Raw genomic sequence first — 22,288 nt, 5'->3', positions numbered from 1 at the left:
GAAGTACCGTCCGCTGATACAGCAGTGTCACGTGGAGGAAAGCTCTTAATCAACTGGCACAGCAGCCTTCAATGCTGTTGCTATGGAAACAAAGGACTTATCAAAACAAAAACAAAAAACATATTTTGTGGCAGCGGGACACTCAAGCCTCCTCCAGGGAGACGAAGAGGCAACTGAGTGTGTGACGGAATCCTGAAGCTGTGTCACGGAGGTGTGGGGATGTCGGGAAATGCAGAATATTTTTAGACTCAGTCGAGGATTTGGACACACGGATGCAAGCAGGCACAAAGGGAGGAGAACACACGCAGCAAACACGCTGAGGGGATGCTCGGGTGGTAAACCTTAAGTCTTAGACGGTAATTATTGAAATAGTTTTACAAAGAAAGCATTTATATGCATTTATACAACAGTTTTGTAAGTACTTTCTTTCCATTCTTGATCTTCCTGTCACTGATCAATCAGGAACCGTGGTCTGTCAAATATTTCCTTTTCATGAAAGTAACTAGAAAATAATAAATGAAAAGTAGAAACATACAGCTGTCTGTACTTAGTGTCAGTTTACAGACCCGGACAGTCAGTGTGTCTGAAAGCAGAATTAGTCAAAGTTATTTCATTATTTTAATAACCAATTTGGTACATTACTTAGACCTGAATTGAATAATCCATTGTTAGTGTATTTATTACAATTTACACCTAAATACAACACGCCATCTCTTTTCTGAAGTTTTAAACTTAAACATGCATGTCTCAGAGAAACGCGTCTCTGCTGACGCTGGAGACCCAGTCCTCACTGAGTAATTACGCCGGCATAAGAGAAACATTTAACAAACTGTTCCGTGAGTGTAAAAAATAAGGAATTAAATAGAAATGTCAGTAGAAAAAAAAAAAAAAAAGGAGAAAAAAAATGGGAGCAGTGAGTAAAAGATGTGAGATTTTAAAGAGGCCCAAACCACAAGAAAGTCAGGGCTGAATGCATGCTGGACATTCCCCAGGCCAGTGCTCATGTAGTTGGAAAAAGGCAGCTTTTTCAAGACAGGAAAATGATTTCAGCTGTGTAAATTGACAGCGGCCTTGTAGCTGAAGATGAAGAGGGAGAAAAGCGGGAAGCCTACCGCTCTGTCATAACTTCTCCTCAGTACAGGAACTGCTGAGGTCGTAGGACTTCAGGAAGCAACATCTAACATTGCATGAACTAATGAAGCCGTGTTAATTAATACTTAGGTTTGGAGTTGGAATTGTGCTTAAACAGGTTTGTTTTAGCATCTTTGAAGAAATGGGTCCGCTCATAATAATGAAAACACACAGCATCCTGAACACGGTGGGGCTGAAAGGGAAGCTGTGGATCTCCAAGTGCGCCAGGCCCAATGTTAGCAAAACAATCATGATGTGCTCCATCAAGCTGTCTACATATGCTTGTTATTTTAGCCTTCACTCTCCTCTCTTCTCACATCTAGTCTTCAAGGGTGGCATTATAGTAAATCTAAGTTTTAGACACTGCAAGGCAATCATTTCACAAACAGTAGACAATAAAAGCATAGCTGCTTAGATCAGTCATTTAATTACTACAGCAGATATAATTAGTGGTGGACTTTAAAACAAAATTGCAGAAAACGGCTACTGAGACTCAGCCATATTTCTCACTATAGCCACAGTTGGTTATAGACTGTAAACACACATTGGTTTGCATGATTACAGACTTCCCTTTTGACTTTCTATATGCAACCTGCGGGGGGATCACAGGCAACGGCATTCTGCAGAGATAAAGTACAAAACGAGACTTGATGATGGTTTGTCAACACATCTTGAATCTCAGGGTGATCAATCTAGTCGTTATGAAGTTTGGAGGACAGAAGTGAACAGGGAAATTGGTGAGGATAATGCCTGCTTAGGAATGGAAGTATGAACACAACCAGCGGTTCGACATAATTCCTGGGTTTCATGGAGGGGGAAGTTGTAACTGTTGACTTGTGTTCAAAAGTAGCAGCAGTGATTCCAGTTTGTACACATGGACGCGGTAACAACCGGTGTTTTGACATGATTTTGTATATCTAAATTTTTCTGCGAACAGCCAAAATGGCTGATGAATGCATGACTGTGTCCAGGGAAGTAATCGTGTTTGTTATTGTACATTGCATGTCTTTGGACTGGTGGAGTGCGTCATGCCAGCATTTGTCTGCTCCAAACAGGGTGGAGTATTCTGCAATGCAATCTATGTCTGAGCAGATGTGGGCACCACAGCCGCAGAGCTACAAGTCCTTTAACTAGCGGAGGCTGAACACTGCAGGCAGATATGGCCTGAAATTACATGGATGGTCTAACTGGTTTTTCGGGGTGAAAATCTGAGAAAACCCAGAGATTATTTTCCATGCCCACAAGATCATTTTTTATCATCTGACATGAAAACAACAAGGCCAGCATGTCAACTTAAGAAATCTAGTAACATTTCCATGGAAACAGAGCTGCTAACTGCACTAACTTGAATCAAAACAAACAGATATAGTTACATAAACACTTGGTGATTAGATTAGATATAGTTTCATAAAATATTCTCGGCATATATTAATGTATTAATAATTCTTGCTCTGCTAGTCTCGGTAAGTTATAGGCTCACACTGGTGATTGCCTTTCTCTCTCTTTTTTTTACTTTCTCTATTTCTTTTTCTATCATGTTTAGAATTATCTCCCTCCCCCCCACCTCACTCCCTTTCCCCTTTTTTTTTCTTTTTTCCCTCTATGTCCCACTCTGCTGCACTTTCTTTCTCGGTTTGGTAAATTGGTACAAACACACATTTCACACATCTAGAATAACATGGCACACACACATACAACAGCTTTTCATGCAACATTACCACTTACATATAATGTTACTTTCAATGATTGGATTATGGATAAATTAAAGTTTGTCACCTGGAACGTAAACGGAGCCGGGAACACGGCAAAGAGATTAAAACTTCTTTTTTTTTTTTTTTTTTTTTTTTTTTTCTTTTTTTTTTTTTTTTTTTTCTTTTTTTTTTTTTTTTTTTTTTTTTTACCTTGTCTGCACACATATTATTGATTGATACCATGACGGTAGAAACCAAAAGTGTATATATGTGCATTATTACTATATGTAATATATACATATATATACGCACACATATGCGTACACATACATAAATATACACATACAAACCCAGTTTTTTTTTTTTTTTTTTTTTTTTTTTTTTTTTTTTTTTTTTTTTTTTTTTTTTTTTTTTTTTTTTTTTTTGGGGGGGGGAGGGGGTGGGGGGGGGGGGGGTGACGACATCCACTGCCAATCCAGGAAGCAGGAACACACGGAGATACACGTCAAGCACTGGAAATCTGCAACAAAAAACCACAAACAAAGCACGAAACCGGCACGGAGCCAACCAAAACACGAACAGCAATCGACCTAAATCTTGAGATCTGATCGCAGTCTGAGCTAAGCTATCGCTACCGCTACCTAAACCCAAAAACTAGAGAGCCAGCATGCAGGTGAACAAGCCAGTGTGTATGTCTAGGTGTGTGTGTGTGTGTATGTATATGATCATGCGTGTGTGTGTGTGTGTGTGTGTGTGTGTGTGTGTGTGTGTGTGCATGTGACTAAATGACTATATGTGTGTATGTGTGTGTGTGTGTGTGTGTGTGTGTGTGTGTGTAATAAACCAAACAAAGCTCCACCTGAAGTGTATCTATAGTGGGGGAGGGGGGGGAGCGACCCCGCCACCCGCGAGACCAGAGGCCGACAAGGAAGAGCCCGGAACCCAGGCCACCGGCAAACCCCACAGAGGGGAGAAGTAGGAGGGAGGCAACCCACCGCCTGCGAGGCCCCCCCCCCCGCCCGGCGGCGGCCGAGGGGGCCCGCGGGCGGGGCCCCCACGGCGCGGAAAGAAGCAGCCAGGGATCCCGCGGCGGCGGACCGCGACCCAGGCAATCCCCGGCCACCCGGTCCGGGCCGGACACGCGGCCAGGAGGCCCTCACCCTTCAGGCCAACAACCCCCACCCGGCAGGGGGCCAGCCTGCCCGGAGAGACAGAGCCGCCCCGGCCGCCGACGCGGGCAGGCGCACCCGTCCCCCACGAAAGTGGCCCTCCAAGACCAGAGGGGCGCCCCGCCGTAGAGGCAGCGGGGGGGACCGGAGACGGGCCCGGAGAGAGGGAACCCCCCAACAAGGCGACACCCGCGCAGGCCCGACAACGGAGGGCCCCAGACCCAGGCATCCCATTCATTCATCCATTCGCCTATCCGATACCTATACTAATAATAATATAATATACTATACATAATAATAATAATAATAATACTAATAATAATAATAATAATAATAACCATCTTTGTATAATATAATATTGATAAATTATTAAGTTTTTGATGTCCTGCCAATGGAGGCTCAAATCCTCCATGGCAGGACCCTTCCATACCGCATTCTCACCGACACAGACATACAATCACGCACCGTTTCCCCCTCCCCGGGGGGGTCCAGCACCGCCAGAAGGCACCCCAGGCTGCACGGCGGGCCCCGCCAGGCCCGGGTAACCCGACCCACCCGTCCGAGGCCCAGGCCGGTGAGGGAACGCGGGTGATGTGGGACCCCCTCCCGCCCCTTGTGTTGAGTGCATGTGATTAATGCCATAAAAACAGGGAGGAGGGAGGGCCAAGTATCGATTGACACCGACCCCCCCCCCTCCCGAACTACGTGTCCTTGTCAAGTGTATTTATAAAGTGTTGAATGTGCAGTGTCTAATTTGCTGTTAAAACCGTGAGGCGGGGAGTGCCGGGCCACGCGGGACAGTGCCCCCCACGACCCGGACCCCCCGCCTTTCGCCTATGTGCGTATGAATCGTGTAGGGGGGGCAAGAGGGGGAGCGGAGGCCGAAGCCAGGAGGCAGGACCAGCAAAGCTGGCCCTGATAAGACACCCGCGTCCCCCCACCGGCCATCCAGTAGACGGGGGCCGGCCCCCCGAGCCGGGCCAGGGCCCCACCGTACCTCCACGGGCGCCCCCGGATCCGCCGGAGCCCCCAGACGGAGGGGGAAACGGTCCAACATCCTCCCATTCATACTGACAACATAAGACATAGATACCTGGGAATGGCGCCACCCCGCCGCCGCGCCCGCCCGTGCACCCCCCGGTCAGGGGAGGCCCGATCTCCGGACCCGGCCCCACCCCCCCCCCGAGGCCACCCCGGCGGACACCCCAAGGGACACGGAGTCCCCACATCCGCAGGGGCACTCGGCCCCCGCCCAGCGACGGAGGACCAAGGCAGCAATGCCCCCCCAGCGCAGACAGCCACCCCCCACCCAGGCAGGACCGGGCCCTCCGGGTGGGACCCCCACGTCCACGGCCCAGCCCCCCCCAGGAGGCCCGGAGACGCCCAAGCCACCGCCCCCCGCCCGAGCCCTCCCCAGCCACCCCCCCCACCGCCATGAGGTACCCCCCCCCACAGGCCCCCAAGGCCCCCACCGGCCAGGGACAGGACCCCGCGGCCCCACCCACCGCCCCCCAGGGGCCACCAGAGGCCCGCGCCCCAGACCCCCCAAGCCGACCCCCAACCCCAAGGGCTACGAGATCACCCCCCCCCCGCCCCCACTAGGTAACGAGGCCAACAATCGGGGACCACAGAGAGTGCAATTCAGCCGAGTGTTGTTCAGTGGAGGCAGACATTATCTCACTACTAATATGATCTGATAAAAGATTCCTAAAATGGTTAATACATAAACTGGATTTTTGTTTCCAATTTACTAGAATGGTTTTCTTTGCGATACATAAGGCAGTGAGAACCCGGTGTGTCCAATTAGGATCTATTTGAGTGTCTCCCAGGTGACCTAATATACACACCGTGGGGCACACTGGGATTCTGTGGTCGATCCATGTGGATAAATCCTCACAAATCTCCTTTGTGATTAAAACTTCTTAACCATATACAAACTCTGCAGGCAGACATTGTCCTACTGCAAGAAACTCATTTAGTTAAAGCTTCGGTAGATGCATTGGCCACGGCACAATTTCCGCATGTTTTCTGCGCCTGTTACAACTCCAGACAAAGAGGGGTAGCAATTCTCATTAATAAAAGAGTAAATTTCACCGTAAAGGACACTCACATTGACTCAGAGGGTAGATATTTAATTTTAGTCTTGCAAATTCAAAGCTTGAATTTATGTATTTCTAATGTATATGGTCCAAATGTTGATGACTCCTCGTTTTTTCACTCTTTTTTCACCTCACTTTCTGCTCACCTAGACAACACAGTCATCATCGGAGGAGACTTCAACATGGTTCTGGACCCTGGAGTGGACAGGCTCAGTAATGCAGGCGGACACAGGAGTTGGCAGTCAGCAAGTATTGTTAAGCAATACATGAATGATCTGGGTCTTTGCGATACATGGCGCTCTCTACACCCAACCCTTAGGAACTACACTTTTTTCTCTGCCGTTCATCACTCATATTCTAGGTTAGATTATTTTTTAGTCAGTAGCTCTCTGATGAGAGATATCTCAGAATCACAAATTCACCCAATCATTATTAGCGATCACGCACCTGTTTCTTTCACTCTGGGGAAGAGGGGGAGCGTATCATCCTCCAAAGTTTGGAGATTTAATACATCATTGCTCAAAGACCCCGACTTTATTAATTTTTTTAAGAAAGAATGGGATATATTTTTACAAAATAACGACCAGCCGGAAATATCAGCGAGCGTTCTATGGGAAGCAGGAAAAGCAGTAATGCGAGGCAAAATAATTTCCTTTTCTTCAAATAAGAAAAAAAAAGACAACTTAAAAACAAAAGAATTAGAGTGTGAAATAAAGACGCTAGAGGAGGCCTTCCAGACCTCTGCAGACGAACGTATCCTTAACAGAATAAGGAAAACTAAAATAGAATTAAATAAAATAATTGACGCAAAAACGCAGTTTCTAGTACAAAGGCTTCGCCTGGAAAACTTTGCACATGCTAACAGATCGGGAAAATACTTAGCCAATCAATTAAAAATAAACAAAGAAAAAACAACCATAACATCCATTAAGGACCAGTCAGGGGGAGTTACACATGACCCCTGTTTAATAAATTCAGTCTTTAGAGACTTTTACTATAAATTATACTCGTCACAAATTGAACCATCTGATCAATCCATTAATGAGTTTCTTGGAGACATTAATCTGCCGAAGTTACATCAGGAACAGGTTATGAATTTAGACTCACCGCTCTCAATAGGAGAACTCCATGAAGCTCTTCAACATATGCCCAATAATAAAGCTCCGGGCCCAGATGGTTTCCCAGCTGAATTTTACAAGGAATTCTGGAGTATATTAGCACCAACATTTTATAAAATGATTCTAAATGCTAGGGAAAATAAAAGCTTACCCTTAAATATGAACTCTGCTAATATTAGTCTTTTATTAAAACCGGACAAGGATCCCTTGCTCCCATCGAGCTACCGCCCAATTTCATTGATAAATGTAGACCTTAAAATAATTAGCAAGGCCATTACTGAACGTCTGAAAAGAGTCACCCCTTCTATTATACATCCGGATCAAACAGGCTTCATTAAAGGTAGACATTCGTCTACTAATATTCGCAGATTATTAAATATTATAGACTATTCGAGTATCAATAAACAGGAGACTACTATTATATCCTTAGACGCGGAAAAAGCATTTGATAAGGTAAATTGGAAGTTTCTATTGGCAACTTTGCATAAATTTGGATTTGGCGAATCTTTCATTGACTGGATAAAAATATTATACAGCTCTCCCAAGGCACGTGTAAGGACAAATGATCAAATCTCTACAAGTTTTACCTTGCAAAGAGGCACTAGACAGGGTTGCCCTCTCTCTCCCTCATTATTTGCAATATTTATTGAACCTTTAGCAGCAGCTATTAGACAAAATCAAAATATTAAAGGTATACAATGTAAAATATTAGAGCACAAAATTAGTCTTTATGCGGATGACGTACTCCTCTTCCTCCAGAACTCACGATCTTCACTATCACAGACAATTGCACTTATAGAGGGATTTTCATCTCTGTCTGATTATTCTATTAATTGGTCTAAATCCACTGTTCTGTGTGTTAACTGCAATTTTAGGAATATAACCAATACTCAATTACAATCAGGGAACATTAGATATTTAGGCATAAACATCTCCCCTAGGCTGTCAGAGTTAATAAAATTAAATCATGTTCAGCTTATAAAGAAAATAGAAGATGATCTTTCCAGATGGAGCTCTCTCCCCATTTCGCTCATGGGTAGAATAGCCACCATTAAAATGATGGTTTTACCAAAAGTAAATTATTTTTTCTCAATGATACCATGCAAACCCCCTCTTTCCTGGTTTAAATCGTTGGACTCATATGTATCAAAATTTCTGTGGAAAAATAAAACTCCACGTATTAGTTTAAAGACATTGCAAAAATCCAAAGAATATGGAGGTTTAGAATTACCTAATTTTCAGTATTACTTCATAGCCAGTAAGTTACAGTATATTGTAAAATGGTCAAAAGATCATCCTTTAGATAGTCAATGGCTGGACTCAGAGCAAGTGTTTTGTAATGAACTAGAAATCTCAGAGTTACCATTTATTAGTCAAAGTATCAAACGTCATCAATGTTTCAAAAGCATTAATATTAGCACAACTTTATCAGCTTGGTGGGAATTTCTTAAAATAGCTAAAATTTCACTTTTTCCATGTGACCGTACACCCATATGGAACAACCCAGACATCGTGAAAAATGATAAAAAGATGGTTAACTTCGTTCAATGGAGAGATCAAGGAATACGGTACTTACAGCACGTAATTGTAGGAGGACAGTTTGTACCTTTCAATACACTTATTGTTCAATACGGAGTTAGCAGGAATAAATTTTTAGAGTATCAACAACTTAAGGCAATAATAAATAAAACATACAAAATTAGCCAATTAGATTTACAACTTCCCGCTAAGATAATAGATTTATTGAATCTAAGCACTTTAAAGTTGTTATCAAAACTCTACAGGTTAGTGTCTAAACTGGACGATTCAGTCTCTCTCCCGATCTCTAAGTGGGAGGCGGATCTCTCTCTTAATACCGACCAGTTTTCTTGGTCACAAATATGCTTAAATACGTTTACTATGACTAAAAACCCAAACCTACAACTTATACAGTACAAAGTTCTTCATAGAATACATTATACTGGACAAAGGATGTTCCAGATGGGCTTTGTCACCTCTAATATCTGTTCACAGTGCACAGAGAACACCCCAGATAATTATATGCATGCTTTATGGTTCTGTACACCGGTACAGAGGTTCTGGAAGGAGATTTGTGAGGATTTATCCACATGGATCAACCACAGAATCCCAGTATGCCCCACGGTATGTATATTAGGTCACCTGGGAGACACTCAAATAGATCCTAATTGGACACACCGGGTTCTCACTGCCTTATGTATCGCAAAGAAAACCATTTTAGTAAATTGGAAACAAAAATCCAGTTTATGTATCAACCATTTTAGGAATCTTTTATCAGATCATATTAGTAGTGAGATAATGTCTGCCTCCACTGAACAACATTCGGCTGAATTGCACTCTCTGTGGTCCCCGTTTATTGGCTTCGTTACCTAGTGGGGGCGGGGGGGTGGTGATCTCGTAGTCCTTGGGGTTGGGGGTCGGCTTGGGGGGTCTGGGGCGCGGGCCTCTGGTGGCCCCTGGGGGGCGGTGGGGGGGGCCGCGGGGCCCTGTCCCTAGCCGGTGGGGGCCTTGGGGGCCTGTGGGGGGGGTTACCTCATGGCGGTGGGGGGGGGTGGCTGGGGAGGGCTCGGGCGGGGGGCTGTGGCTGGGGCGTCTCCGGGCCTCCCGGGGGGGGCGGGGCCGTGGACGTGGGGGTCCCACCCGGAGGGCCCGGCCCTGCCTGGGTGGGGGGTGGCTGTCTGCGCTGGGGGGGCATTGCTGCCTTGGTCCTCCGTCGCTGGGCGGGGGCCAAGTGCCCCTGCGGATGTGGGGACTCCGGGACCCTTGGGGTGTCCGCCGGGGTGGCCTCGGGGGGGGGTGGGGCCGGGTCCGGGGAGCGGGCTTCCCCTGACCGGGGGGTGCACGGGCGGGCGCGACGGCGGGGTGGCACCATTCCCAGGTATCTATGTCTTATGTTGTCAGTATGAATGGGAGGATGTTGGACCGTTTCCTCCTCCGTCTGGGGGCTCCGGCGGCGCCGGGGGCGCCCTTGGAGGTACGGTGGGGCCCTTGCCCGGCTCGGGGGGCCGGCCCCCGTCTACTGGACGGCCGGTGGGGGGACGCGGGTGTCTTATCAGGACCGGCTTTGCTGGTCCTGCTTCCTGGCTTCGGCCTCCGCTCCCCCTCTTGCCCCCCCTACACGATTCATACGCACATAGGCGAAAGGCGGGGGGTCCGGGTCGTGGGGGGCACTGTCCCGCGGGGCCTGGCACTCCCCGCCTCACGGTTTTAACAGCAAAATAGACACTGCACATTCAACACTTAATAAATACATTTGACAAGGACACGTAGTTCGGGAGGGGGGGGGGTCTGTGTCAATCGATACTTGGCCCTCCCTCCTCCCTGTTTTTATGGCATTAATCACATGCACTCAACACAAGGGGCGGGAGGGGGTCCCACATCACCCGCGTTCCCTCACCGGCCTGGGCCTGGGACGGGTGGGTCGGGTTACCTGGGCCTGGCGGGGCCCGCCGTGCAGCCTGGGGTGCCTTCTGGCGGTGCTGGATCCCCCCGGGGAGGGGGAAACGGTGCGTGATTGTATGTCTGTGTCGGTGAGAATGCGGTATGGAAGGGTCCTGCCATGGAGGATTTGAGCCTCCATTGGCAGGACATCAAAAACTTAATAATTTATCAATATTATATTATACAAAGATGGTTATTATTATTATTATTATTAGTATTATTATTAGTATTATTATTATTATTATGTATAGTATATTATATTATTATTAGTATAGGTATCGGATAGGTGAATGGATGAATGAATGGGATGCCTGGGTCTGGGGCCCTCCGTTGTCGGGCCTGCGCGGGTGTCGCCTTGTTGGGGGGTTCCCTCTCTCCGGGCCCGTCTCCGGTCCCCCCCGCTGCCTCTACGGCGGGGCGCCCCTCTGGTCTTGGAGGGCCACTTTCGTGGGGGACGGGTGCGCCTGCCCGCGTCGGCGGCCGGGGCGGCTCTGTCTCTCCGGGCGGGCTGGCCCCCTGCCGGGTGGGGGTCGCTGGCCTGAAGGGTGAGGGCCTCCTGGCCGCGTGTCCGGCCCGGACCGGGTGGCCGGGGATTGCCTGGGTCGCGGTCCGCCGCCGCGGGATCCCTGGCTGCTTCTTTCCGCGCCGTGGGGGCCCCGCCCGCGGGCCCCCTCGGCCGCCGCCGGGTGGGGGGGGGGGCCTCGCAGGCGGTGGGTTGCCTCCCTCCTACTTCTCCCCTCTGTGGGGTTGCCGGTGGCCTGGGTTCCGGGCTCTTCCTTGTCGGCCTCTGGTCTCGCGGGTGGCGGGGTTGCTCCCCCCCCTCCCCCACTATAGATACACTTCAGGTGGAGCTTTGTTTGGTTTATTACACACACACACACACACACACACACACACACACACACACACACACACACACACACACACACATATAGTAATTTAGTCACACGCATACACACACACACACACACACACACACACACACACACACACACATGCATGATCATATACATACACACACACACACATAGACATACACACTGGCTTGTTCACCTGCATGCTGGCTCTCTAGTTTTTGGGTTTAGGTAGCGGTAGCGATAGCTTAGCTCAGACTGCGATCAGATCTCAAGATTTAGGTCGATTGCTGTTCGTGTTTTGGATGGCTCCGTGCCGGTTTCGTGCTTTGTTTGTGGTTTTTTTTGTTGCAGATTTCCAGTGCTTGACGTGTGTCTCCGTGTGTTCCTGCTTCCTGGATTGGCAGTGGATGTCGTCACCACCCCCCCCCACCCCCTCCCCCCCCAAAAAAAAAAAAAAAAAAAAACACTGGGTTTGTATGTGTATATTTATGTATGTGTACGCATATGTGTGCGTATATATATGTATATATTACATATAGTAATAATGCACATATATACACTTTTGGTTTCTACCGTCATGGTATCAATCAATAATATGTGTGCAGACAAGGTAAAAAAAAAAAAAAAAAAAAAAAAAAAAAAAGAATCAAAACAAACGGCAAACATGTCAGAATAGTGAAGCTAGTGAGGATTATAAAAAGTTCAACATCTCCTGCAAAACAGTAGTTATGGTTACTAATCAATACCATCATTGTTTCATACATCAAAGACTAAATTACATTCTCATGAAGATAGCTTGAGTACGCCAGTAAAAGAAATTAGGTAGTGTCCCAGGAATTTCTGGTGCTTGAGCTGCTATAGCTGGTCCAACATACCATAGGCCCGGACCACCTTCGTCTCCCTGTAGTGTGCAATAACCCTACATGTGACATTTTAACCAATTGAAAGCAGCAATGAAGACTTAAATGGCCCCTCCTATCCTTTGTTGTCCACTTTCCTTTTTCGTTTTCTCCATTTCACAGCTCACATCTCACTTGCAGCTGCACAAAGCATTAGGCACCCCTTTTATCTCCCTCATTACATGTGTTTGCCAGCTCTATATCTGCCCAAGTGCTCTTTCACACACACGCATACGCTCTGTGGGGCTGTGGTTTTGAGGCAGCTATGACACAATCCAGATTCTTGGTGCCTATGGCAGGGAAATGTGTTTTGCGCAGAACTATTTCCCTCCAAAGTCCAGATTTTCCTTGCCCTGCAGCTTTGATCCACATGGCACGGGGGGCTTGTGTCAACAGTCTTGTGTTTCAGCTGGAGGGCCTGCCGGACCCCCATGGTGTCACTCATTTCTCTCTGTCATGGCAGGGGCAGTTTAACCACTATGAGGTGCTATTATCCTCTGCATCCTACATCCCTTCCTCCCCAATGAGACACTAAACATCCAAGGAAGACATACGGACGTCTACTTGAAAGTAAATATTAAAAACACACCAAAAAACTTGCCTCAACAGGTTTTACTGAATATATCAAACGTTTTAGAGGCACTTTTAATGAGCTATGACCATCAATGTTTGGTCCTGATTTCATGTCAGTGGAATTGGATTAAACAACAGGAAAGGAGAGCTGAGAGTGGAAATGTATAAACATGGAAGGGATGTGGAGGTGGACTCGGTGATCAGCCTTGAACAGCAGATATCAAGGACGAAGGTTCTCCACAAGCGTGTGAGACAAGTACCTTGTGTTTATAACAGTGGTTTGCTGTTTAACAGCAAATAACCAGTGAAATATGAATTTAGCAGAAGAGTTTTGGTAGGAAGAAAGCTTTTCTTACTGGTAGATATCTTTTCGCAGCACGGTCCGCGTCAGTGGATTGTCGGCCTGAGGAGCCATGCTGAGGGAACCCAGCTTTAATACAAGGGTGTCTTCTTTCTTCTCCGTGGGATCTAACACAATACAAAACAAACATGCATGTAATACATCAAACACACAAATCTAATATGTAGTTCAACTAATCAAGGTGCCGGATTGCATTATATTTCAAATAAGTAAAAGAAAATCTATCTCAAGATGAAAAACAAAGTGCAGTACCAGTCTCACGGTAAACATTGACTCAGCTACACTTAATCTATCACACTATTACCTCTGCAGCATTTCTAACACGTCACACAAACACCGCTTTAAAGCCCAAAAAGTTCCATCTAAACACAATTAGTCATTTCAGCACAACCGGCAGACAAAACAAGGCTCAATATTCATATCCTGGAGATTTAAGCATAGCTGTGGCTGGTTTTTCAGAGCAGTGGATATTTATTTGTTTATTGCAGAAAACATCTTTCCATACTAATGTGGTGGCTCTGCCTCATCTGGCTGAGAGTGACAGAGACTTTCATCTGAGTGACACAGACGTGCAGAATGCAAACACGCAGAGCCAGTGGGAGGGAGAAGCCGGGCCACATGGCAGAATGAGCCAAAATGAGTTCATATCACCATAAAATAGGGAGTGATATATTATGACTTCAATACTCTAACTTATATCGTTTATATTTCACGCATAAGCAAAGAACACAAAGAGTGAGATAAAAAAAAAAAGAACTTATTCATGACGTTGATAAAGTTAATCTTGTATCTTAATTGCAACGGACAACTTTGTGCATTATTAGATGTTAACTAATGCAAGTTTTGGCTGCAGTTGATCACATTTATGCACTAAAATGTCAGTCAAAACAAAGGCTAAAAGAAAAAGCTAAAAGCTAAATAGTGCAAAAGTTCCTTCGTGCTGCTCCATAAGATATTTCTCCTGAATGAGACGTGTAACTAACCTGAGGTTGACTGTTTGTCTGGTGCTCCATGACAGAAGACCCTGATCACGCTGGTGTTGATGTAAATAAGAGGTAAGCACCGGGATGTCAACGTGTGGCTTCTCATTGGCTGACCTGTTGACTTCCCTCGCTCTCTGTAGCGTCTGGGCACTGTGGCCTGGAAAGAAATAAGTTATAAATTAAAGCTAAAAGCAGCGATGAACGTGCCCTTGCGCGTGCAATTTTCACCAATAAAGGTCAAGTACTCAAAACTAAGTCTGATGACACCACCCACGACTCTATATCAAACCAATCAAAAGTTACAGTATGGCAGAAAATAGGAACTATCAAATATCGACCAATCAGAAGAAGGGGTGGGGCTAATTCATGCCAATGAAGGTCAAGTACTCAAAACCGACTCCGATGACACCACCCATGAGTCTTTATATCAAACCATTCAAAAGTTATGGCAGAAAGTAGGAACTATCAAATATGGACCAATCAGATGAAAGGTGGGTGCGCTTTTTGGCGTCTATCGTCGCCACGGTAACGCTTTTGACTGTGAAAAGTAATGCGCATCGTCGCAGGATGGAGATGCACATTTTGATGTATAACACACCTGGGTGCACGTTACGGTTCGGGCCGCATTAACGGCCGAAGAAATGGCATAAATTGCGCCAAAATTACACGATTAATTCAAAATGGCCGACTTCCTGTTCGGTTTCGGCCATGGCTCCAAGAGACTTTTTTTAAGTTGCAACATGATACAGGTGTGTACCGATTTTCCTGCATGTACGTCAAACCATATTGTGGGGATTGAGGCACAAAGTTTTCTAGGGGGCGCTGTTGAGCCGTTAGGCCACACCCATTAATGCAAACCATTAAATATCACATTTTTCGCCAGGACTGGATTGCGTGCAAAATTTGGTGACTTTTGGGGCACGTTTAGGGGGAAAAAGGTCCTCATTTAGTCAGAAGAAAAACGAGAAAAATAAAAACGAGAACAATTCCTACAGATACAATAGGGCCTTCGCACTGTAAGTGCTCAAGCCCTAAAAACAAAAACATACATAACAAAAATCAACTTTTCTAAAGAAAAATAAAAACCTTGTGAATCATTTAAAAAGGTTCTCATTTTGATTCCCTTGACTATAAATATATATTTTTTTAAATTCTCCAGATTACTGAAACATTATGTAACAACTGCTTTCAAAATCTACAATCATTTGTAGACACCTAAAAAGGTGGCTGGACGGAGGAAACGAGCCGGATACAGTAACGGGACTTTACCTGGAACACCCCTGCCACCGTGGCCAGGAGAGGACAGGACAGAACCACGTCGAAGGGCTGCGCCGTCAGCAGGATCTCCCTCAGGTACTGAGGGGCGCCGTCCGCCAGCAGGTCGCCGCTCATCCGCTGGCTGGCCGTCGTGGCGCTGCTGCGGGACGGTCGTTCTGGCCGGGTGGTGAGTTTGTGACGGACGTTTTTGGTCACGGCCTGAGTGTAGGTGATTGACAGGAAGCCGTGCTGCTGATGGGAGCCCTCCAAGACCTTAGCTGCCGTCTGACCAGCAGTGAGACAGGACACGTCACGGGGATGACAGATGGCAGCAATAACAACAGTGGAGGAAAAATAACTTTCATGTATTAGTTAGGCCTGATTTCTTGGATGAGGGTTAAATCTTTTCATTATTATTATTATTATTTTATTATAATAAGGCCAGGTTGACAGACATTAACTTAATTCAGTTGGGATGGTTTTGGAAAATGTAGAAATTTGGCTTTTGGAAGACCAGATTTGCATTTGATCCTTGTGTTTAATGAAAATGAGTTAACCTCCATCTCACCCAAACAAAACAGCCCTGCTTTTTCTTTTTCCCGTTTGCATGTCTAGAAAAGCCAGCCAAGCCGAAGCTGTTAACATAAAAGCTTCACCAAAAGCAAATTTTAGCTAAAAAAAAAGTAAATCGGCCACTTTACAAAACACTTTGAAACATGAGATTAGAAAAGATTATATCTTGTCAATAATAACATCTTCAGTCTCATGAGTGATTTGTAAAGCAGATCTAGAGTCACCAAATTAGATTCCTATAAAGTAAAATAAACTCATGTTCAAATGTTTAATGATCAAAAGGTAGGTGGATTGATTTAAGACATCAGGGTTTAGTCTGAAAATCATCCAGTAACAGTGGACTTCATAGCTGTTGGGAAAAAGACTCTTCCAAATTTTGCAAGTTTTTACGAGGCGTTGTATGAATTATGAAAAGGCACAAAAGCTTCTTTTCAAAGCAAATTCCTGAATCACCATGTGGGTTATAAAACTAGTAGAGTCCTTCATTTTAGACTGATGTGACTGAACTTTAGAAGTGATATAAGGTAACTAAAGTGAAGTACCACTCAAACGTTTCACAAATTATTAAGAATAAACTTTCTGGTGCACACACAACTCTTTATGCCACTGTTGGTGGATGTTCAACACAGAAAACCAAAAAATAGAAGAAGAGCTGGATTCTTACAGGAGGGAAAAAGCCAGAAAAGTGGCTGAAAGAGTCTTGCTTGCTGACGGGTCGAACCAACACAGTACGTCTGTTCAGCTTGTCAGTGCAAGAGAGGACCACTCCACAGCTGCCCGAGCTCCGGGTTCCCTCCTCCAGACTGGAGGTGAGGAGAGGGAAGGGTGAGAGAGAGGAAGGAGGTGCGGAACAGGACAGAACGGATCACAGTAAGAGGACAGCAAAGATAATTGCATGTATTAAGATTAGGAGTAAATGTACAAAAAGAAATGCTAGACAAGCATGAAACGCCATGTTTTTAAGAAGGTAAACAGATTAAAACCAAAGGAAGCTGCAAGAGCCTGAATCAGCTGAGTTTTTGAGAAATGGTCTTATACCATCCATGGACAGGAGCTCGGACTTAACTGTTGAGCCATGTCTTTATGGAGACGCCACAGTCCACAGGAACTTAGAGCCCTAAAGACTAAGATAGGCACCAGTAATTCTGATTACATCTATTAGTATTCTTCCCCATTATATGCTGTTTAACTAAATGGCTCAGAAAAGTAGGATTAACTGGGTGCCAGTATAAAACCATTACCAAAACAAGACACTCATTAAAAAAATAAAGGGGATCCGAAATCACAGACCCCTCCAACAGAAAAAGAAGATCGATTCGACCCGATTTACTGAGTTTTCAGTCAACCAGTTACTGGAGAGACAGGGGAGCCTGGTGCCGTGGACCAAATTCATAACTGAAATCCGTTTGGTGAAAGGTCTCATTATTTGCACCTTTCCTTTAAGCCAAACACAATGTTTGCCTCCTGTCACGCGGTATTTTCCTGTCTGTCCAGTACGAGCAGAGATGAAGGACCTTGATTAGGAGCAGTAGTGTGGTGAGGGACAGTTTACAGAAGGCTAAGGCCGCTACTGCTGCTCTGGGGTACGCAGGAGCCTCACCGCAGCCGTCTCCTTGCACTGCAGAATGAGTCCTTCATAGCCGCCAGATTGACAGCCCTGTCCTGGCCTGGAGAAACAGGCAAGACCCAGTTTAAAACGGGCTTCTGTCAGTGCGCTGCCCTGGAGCTGATGTTACCAGGTCAGAGCCACGAGTAATCGCAGCCTGACACAAACACTTGAACTTTAGCAGGCTGGAAGCATAGACAGGGTTTCATACACATTTTAACCAACAAATTTCCATGACTTTTCCACGACTTGGCAGCAAGTTTCCATGACTATACGTGATCTCTAAAACATCAATGTATGAATGAAATATAGGAATAAAACTAATGTAAAAAGTCACTACAGTGGAGATCTAATGACAATTATGGTTTTATACAAAATAAACATTTGTCTAAAGTAACACTGATATACCAGCAAGATGTTGTAGTATATGTAGTACAGTAATCTAATATAACTGTAATAACTGGAATAATAACTGTTGGAGAATGTGGTCACTCGATCCGATCTGCAAGATGTGCAAGATGCTAGACACGTCACGCGCAAGACTTTTCGATACGAAATATTTATTGATCAATTTTTAATTTGAAAAAAAAGGCTGTTATTACTAAATGTTATCATTAAGTGAGAAAAATAAATTCCATGACTTTTCCAAAACTTTTGGGGTGAACTTATGTTTCCAAAACTTTTCCAGGCCTTGAAAATGACATTTTTAAATTCCATGACGTTTCCAGGTTTTTTCAAAACGTACGAAGTCTGATAGATCATACAGCTCCATCTTAGTAATGTTTTGACATATTAGATTCCAGTTTATTATTGTACACATCCAGCAAAGAGCACCTGTAAAGCAGAAACCAAGAAAATCAACTTGGTGAAGGACATAATTAAGAGTCTCCATTTAAAGCACCACAAAAATACTAAACTCAGAGTATGTGACAATACTCCTAACACACCCACTGTAATGCTTGTGTGTGTCACTGGTTTAAGCATTGCTGTCTTCCATGTGTGGTATATGTGGAACCCACCCAGATCTGTTAAGTCTCTCCGCCCCCACCCAGTCATCCTTCAATCCCCCGGTATTTGTGGACATCAGCTTTAATTTGAGTGCTGGTTGGACTGAATAAAGGTGAAGAGTCATGTTCAGGGGTCACCACACCATAGATAAATATATACAAAGACCTGGCTAAAATAAGGAGGAAAACATTCCATGAGACAGGAAATGCCTTGAAGAGTCTTATACTGAATCACCCCATTATCTTTCTGCTTTTATGTCCCTTTTAACAAGCTTCCCTGCTCCATCGGTGACCCCAACATCTACGGTGTAGGGGCGATACACCCAACTAATTGTTTTAGTCCTTGTGGGACTCCTCTGTCATATTTCTTCCTCACTCCACCCTATCTTGTCCTTATAACCCTCTGATACAATCGGTGATTCAATTATATAGTCGCCTCCCATATTCCAGTAATGACATAGCTAAAACCGGACGAGGCATTCTCTCTGTCAAGCCTGATCTAATCTGACCCTCTGCGCACAAGGAACCTGGACGTGGTGCTGAAATACCAAGCAATTATCTGTTCAGAATGATTAATATGTACTCCACTCAACGTGGGCTCTCCCATACATGTGGATAATAGAGATCAGAGTGAGTCGGGGGCCCAGAGATCCTCCATCGACTCCTGAACGACCCGAACCGTAACCCGGCTTGGAGAGCTGAGTGCATCTGTCTGCCAGAGCCTCGGTTGGTAAGTGTTTACACCGTGTTGGTGAATGCATGTTACACTGAAATAACCTAGAAAGAAGAGAACTGTCTAATTATCTGCTCAAATAGGCAAAGAGGTGATTGGGCTTGGCGCCGTCTCCGGAGCTATTGGTCACACACCTGTGGAGAACAGAACAGAGTGATATAATGATCCCGGGAGTCTTCACAGCATGAACATGACGAGCCACTGACGTCGTCCTGGCTCAGGCTCCTTTTCTATACTGTACAAGACATATGCAACTAGGAAAAATGATAAATTACCTAGGCACACAAAAACAGGGAGGTCTGTAAGACTTTTGTTTGGCAGTTCTGCTCCAAGCCAAGATGATCCCCTCAGTCCTTTCCTGACCTACGCTGACATACCTTGGAGCCTGCTAAGGTGATTTGAAACCCTGGCAGTTCAGGATCAGTCCCTATTATCGTGTTACTGGTGAGGCCGCTGATGGTTAACGATGGGGCTTAATAAGAGCCAATTCCCTCCCACTGCCTGGCGGGACCAGAGCCGGAGACACTTGGGAAAATGCGCACACAGGCATGAAAAAGACACAAACATACTGTTGGATACAAAACGCTGCACCATTTGATCGGTGCTTCATTATCTCCTCACAACTAGACAGGGGGAATTACCTCCTGCAACGTCATCTCCTCCCAACAGAAACAGACCTCGGGCACAGAGCAGTGCACATTCTGAGATCACGACTCCAGTGGAGAGAAAAAAAAATCTAAACAAATCACACACACACACACACACACACTAAATCCATCGTGGCTGGAACTTTTTGTGCAGAACATCATTCAGTGGTTTGTTCTTGTCAAACAATATTTTCATGTTTCTGCAAATCTATTAATTCACCACCGGCAGAAGGGGAATGACTGATGGACAAGGTCTACTCTTCTGCTCTGCCCTCCAGCTCATTTATGTGCTCCGAAGAACAATCTGTTAGCGTGTTAGCACCACAACAGCTGCCTGAAAACATGAGGGTTTAGAGGGGATAAATAAACAAATAAATAAATAAATAAAAAGCATTAGAAGACATCGGTGTGTACATGGGATCATAACAGCAGCGGGGTGATGGAGTGAATTAAAACATTGACACAAAACTGTGAGAGTCCCAACATTATCAACATTCTCATTCCTGCTTGCTGGTACAATTAAGTAGTTAAAAACAAAGCACAGGTGTCTTTATTTGCTGTCCAAGAGTTCATACCTGAATCGGTAGTGATCGATGTTGAAACTGCCAACTTTACATTTGATTTTGGTGTAAACATCCTGGACATCGACTGAGGCGCTCAGGTCTTCCAGCTCAGCGATGACACAGACCTCTGAAAGACACCCGGGAGAGGATCTGATGTTACTCTTTAGGATCATGACGTGACCTGCAGCAGGGGCGGACAGGCCGCTGCTTCAGCGTATTTCTCATGTTAAAACTGCGTGGATGCCAGAAGCATGTCATCTGTATTTACGCTCGCTGTGAAGCGGCCGCTGGACTTAGCAAGGCAGCTGAACGGGGACCTCTGGAGAGCACTTTCACCCGTTTGTTTAAGGAAGTCGTAAACAAATGTCTCCGGGTGCCTCTCACATCGATCTAGCTACTGTAGTTGGTAGATGTTTCTAGATAGGTAGGTAGATTTCTTTTTTTAATGATGATTGTATTGGACTAATTACTTTGTCATAATAAGGGAAGAACCAATGAATGTGTAATGAAATAAAATTAAGCATCCCGAAGGCTCATCTGCGTGGGTATTTATAAAGTTGTCCGTTTGACTCTGCTCTCCGTGTGCCTGCCAGCCACTGCAGTCGCTGTGAGTAAGCTTCATAGACTCGCTGATTTACTTCGTGCTGAACAGAGTCTGTGAGCCGAACGATTGAATCTCTCATTGTTTCCACTGAGAAAAGTCCCACAATCCCAGGCTAGCTTGGAAAAATGGGCTTCATGGATGTGAAACTGGGGCTGTTGTTGTACTGTTGCTGTGCGGTCACTCAAATGTGGAGGTCTTCACCAGCTTACTCATACTTAAAAACAAAGGTTGTCAAATTTATTGTGCATGCTGTGGGTGGGAAAAAAAACATCTCTGAAAATGTTTTTCCTAGAGACTTTTCATCTCTGACACAGGGCTGCTATTGATGTATGATTTTTCTCTCTCTTTTTAATCCGTCCGGAGTACTGCAGGACCCGAGTCTCCTCATCTTGAAAGGTGCACCACTGACTTGGGTGGAGACTTGAGACTCGTGCCTGAATGACTACAGCTGATCTTCCTAAAAGTTATAAAGCATTAACAACATGTTTTCCCATTTCACTGAAAAGCTATTGAACTTTTTATTTTATTCTTGAAAAACCATATTAACATAGTGTCTACAGTTATATTGGAGGCGTACTTATGCTGTAAAACAACAAATGTGATATTCACCATCTTAGAACTGTGTAACATTTCTTGTTTTCAATAAAATGCATAAAGCATTGCAGAGAAAATGTAATTTTAAGTTCACGTCTCAACTCAGATGGCGCGTATTAAACTCAAATCCAATGTAATGCCTATTTAAGATGTCTCTAAGTCAACCCATCTCTGTGAGGTCTTCTAAAACCTACCGCTTCCACCATTAAAGACCTTAAGCTCGGTGATCTGGTTTGCAGATGCTAAATATTACAGCCATTAATTAAAGGTAAATCTAGCCTTTCGTCGCCCAGTAAATCTAAAGGGGACAAGAGGCAGTTTGCTTGGGATTCATCACCCATTTATTTATTTATCTTTTCCCTCC

At 45.2% G+C, this 22,288-nt stretch overlaps 1 protein-coding gene across 3 annotated transcripts in view; it reads right to left on the bottom strand.

Annotated features, from left to right (window-relative positions):
- LOC133425111 (intermembrane lipid transfer protein VPS13B-like) overlaps window positions 1–22,288 on the bottom strand; it is a 362,452-nt gene that overhangs the window by 145,201 nt on the left and 194,963 nt on the right. For 2 of the 3 annotated variants that reach the window (XM_061715794.1, XM_061715800.1), the window contains 5 exons: window positions 20,739–20,853; window positions 16,835–16,973; window positions 15,610–15,882; window positions 14,341–14,497; window positions 13,353–13,464 (listed from right to left, as the gene is read on the bottom strand). In XM_061715794.1, the coding sequence (XP_061571778.1) occupies window positions 13,353–13,464; window positions 14,341–14,497; window positions 15,610–15,882; window positions 16,835–16,973; window positions 20,739–20,853 (796 nt within the window). Of the gene's footprint in view, window positions 1–13,352; window positions 13,465–14,340; window positions 14,498–15,609; window positions 15,883–16,834; window positions 16,974–17,770; window positions 17,838–20,738; window positions 20,854–22,288 lie in introns of all 3 variants that reach the window. The other variant, XM_061715807.1, reaches the window with a different exon arrangement.

The sequence above is a fragment of the Cololabis saira genome, chromosome 3 (genome assembly GCF_033807715.1).
Source record: "Cololabis saira isolate AMF1-May2022 chromosome 3, fColSai1.1, whole genome shotgun sequence".
In the NCBI taxonomy this organism is placed as follows: Eukaryota; Metazoa; Chordata; class Actinopteri; order Beloniformes; family Belonidae; genus Cololabis; species Cololabis saira.
The sequence above is the reverse complement of the archived record's forward strand: the minus strand, read 5'-3'. Positions and strand labels throughout refer to the sequence as shown.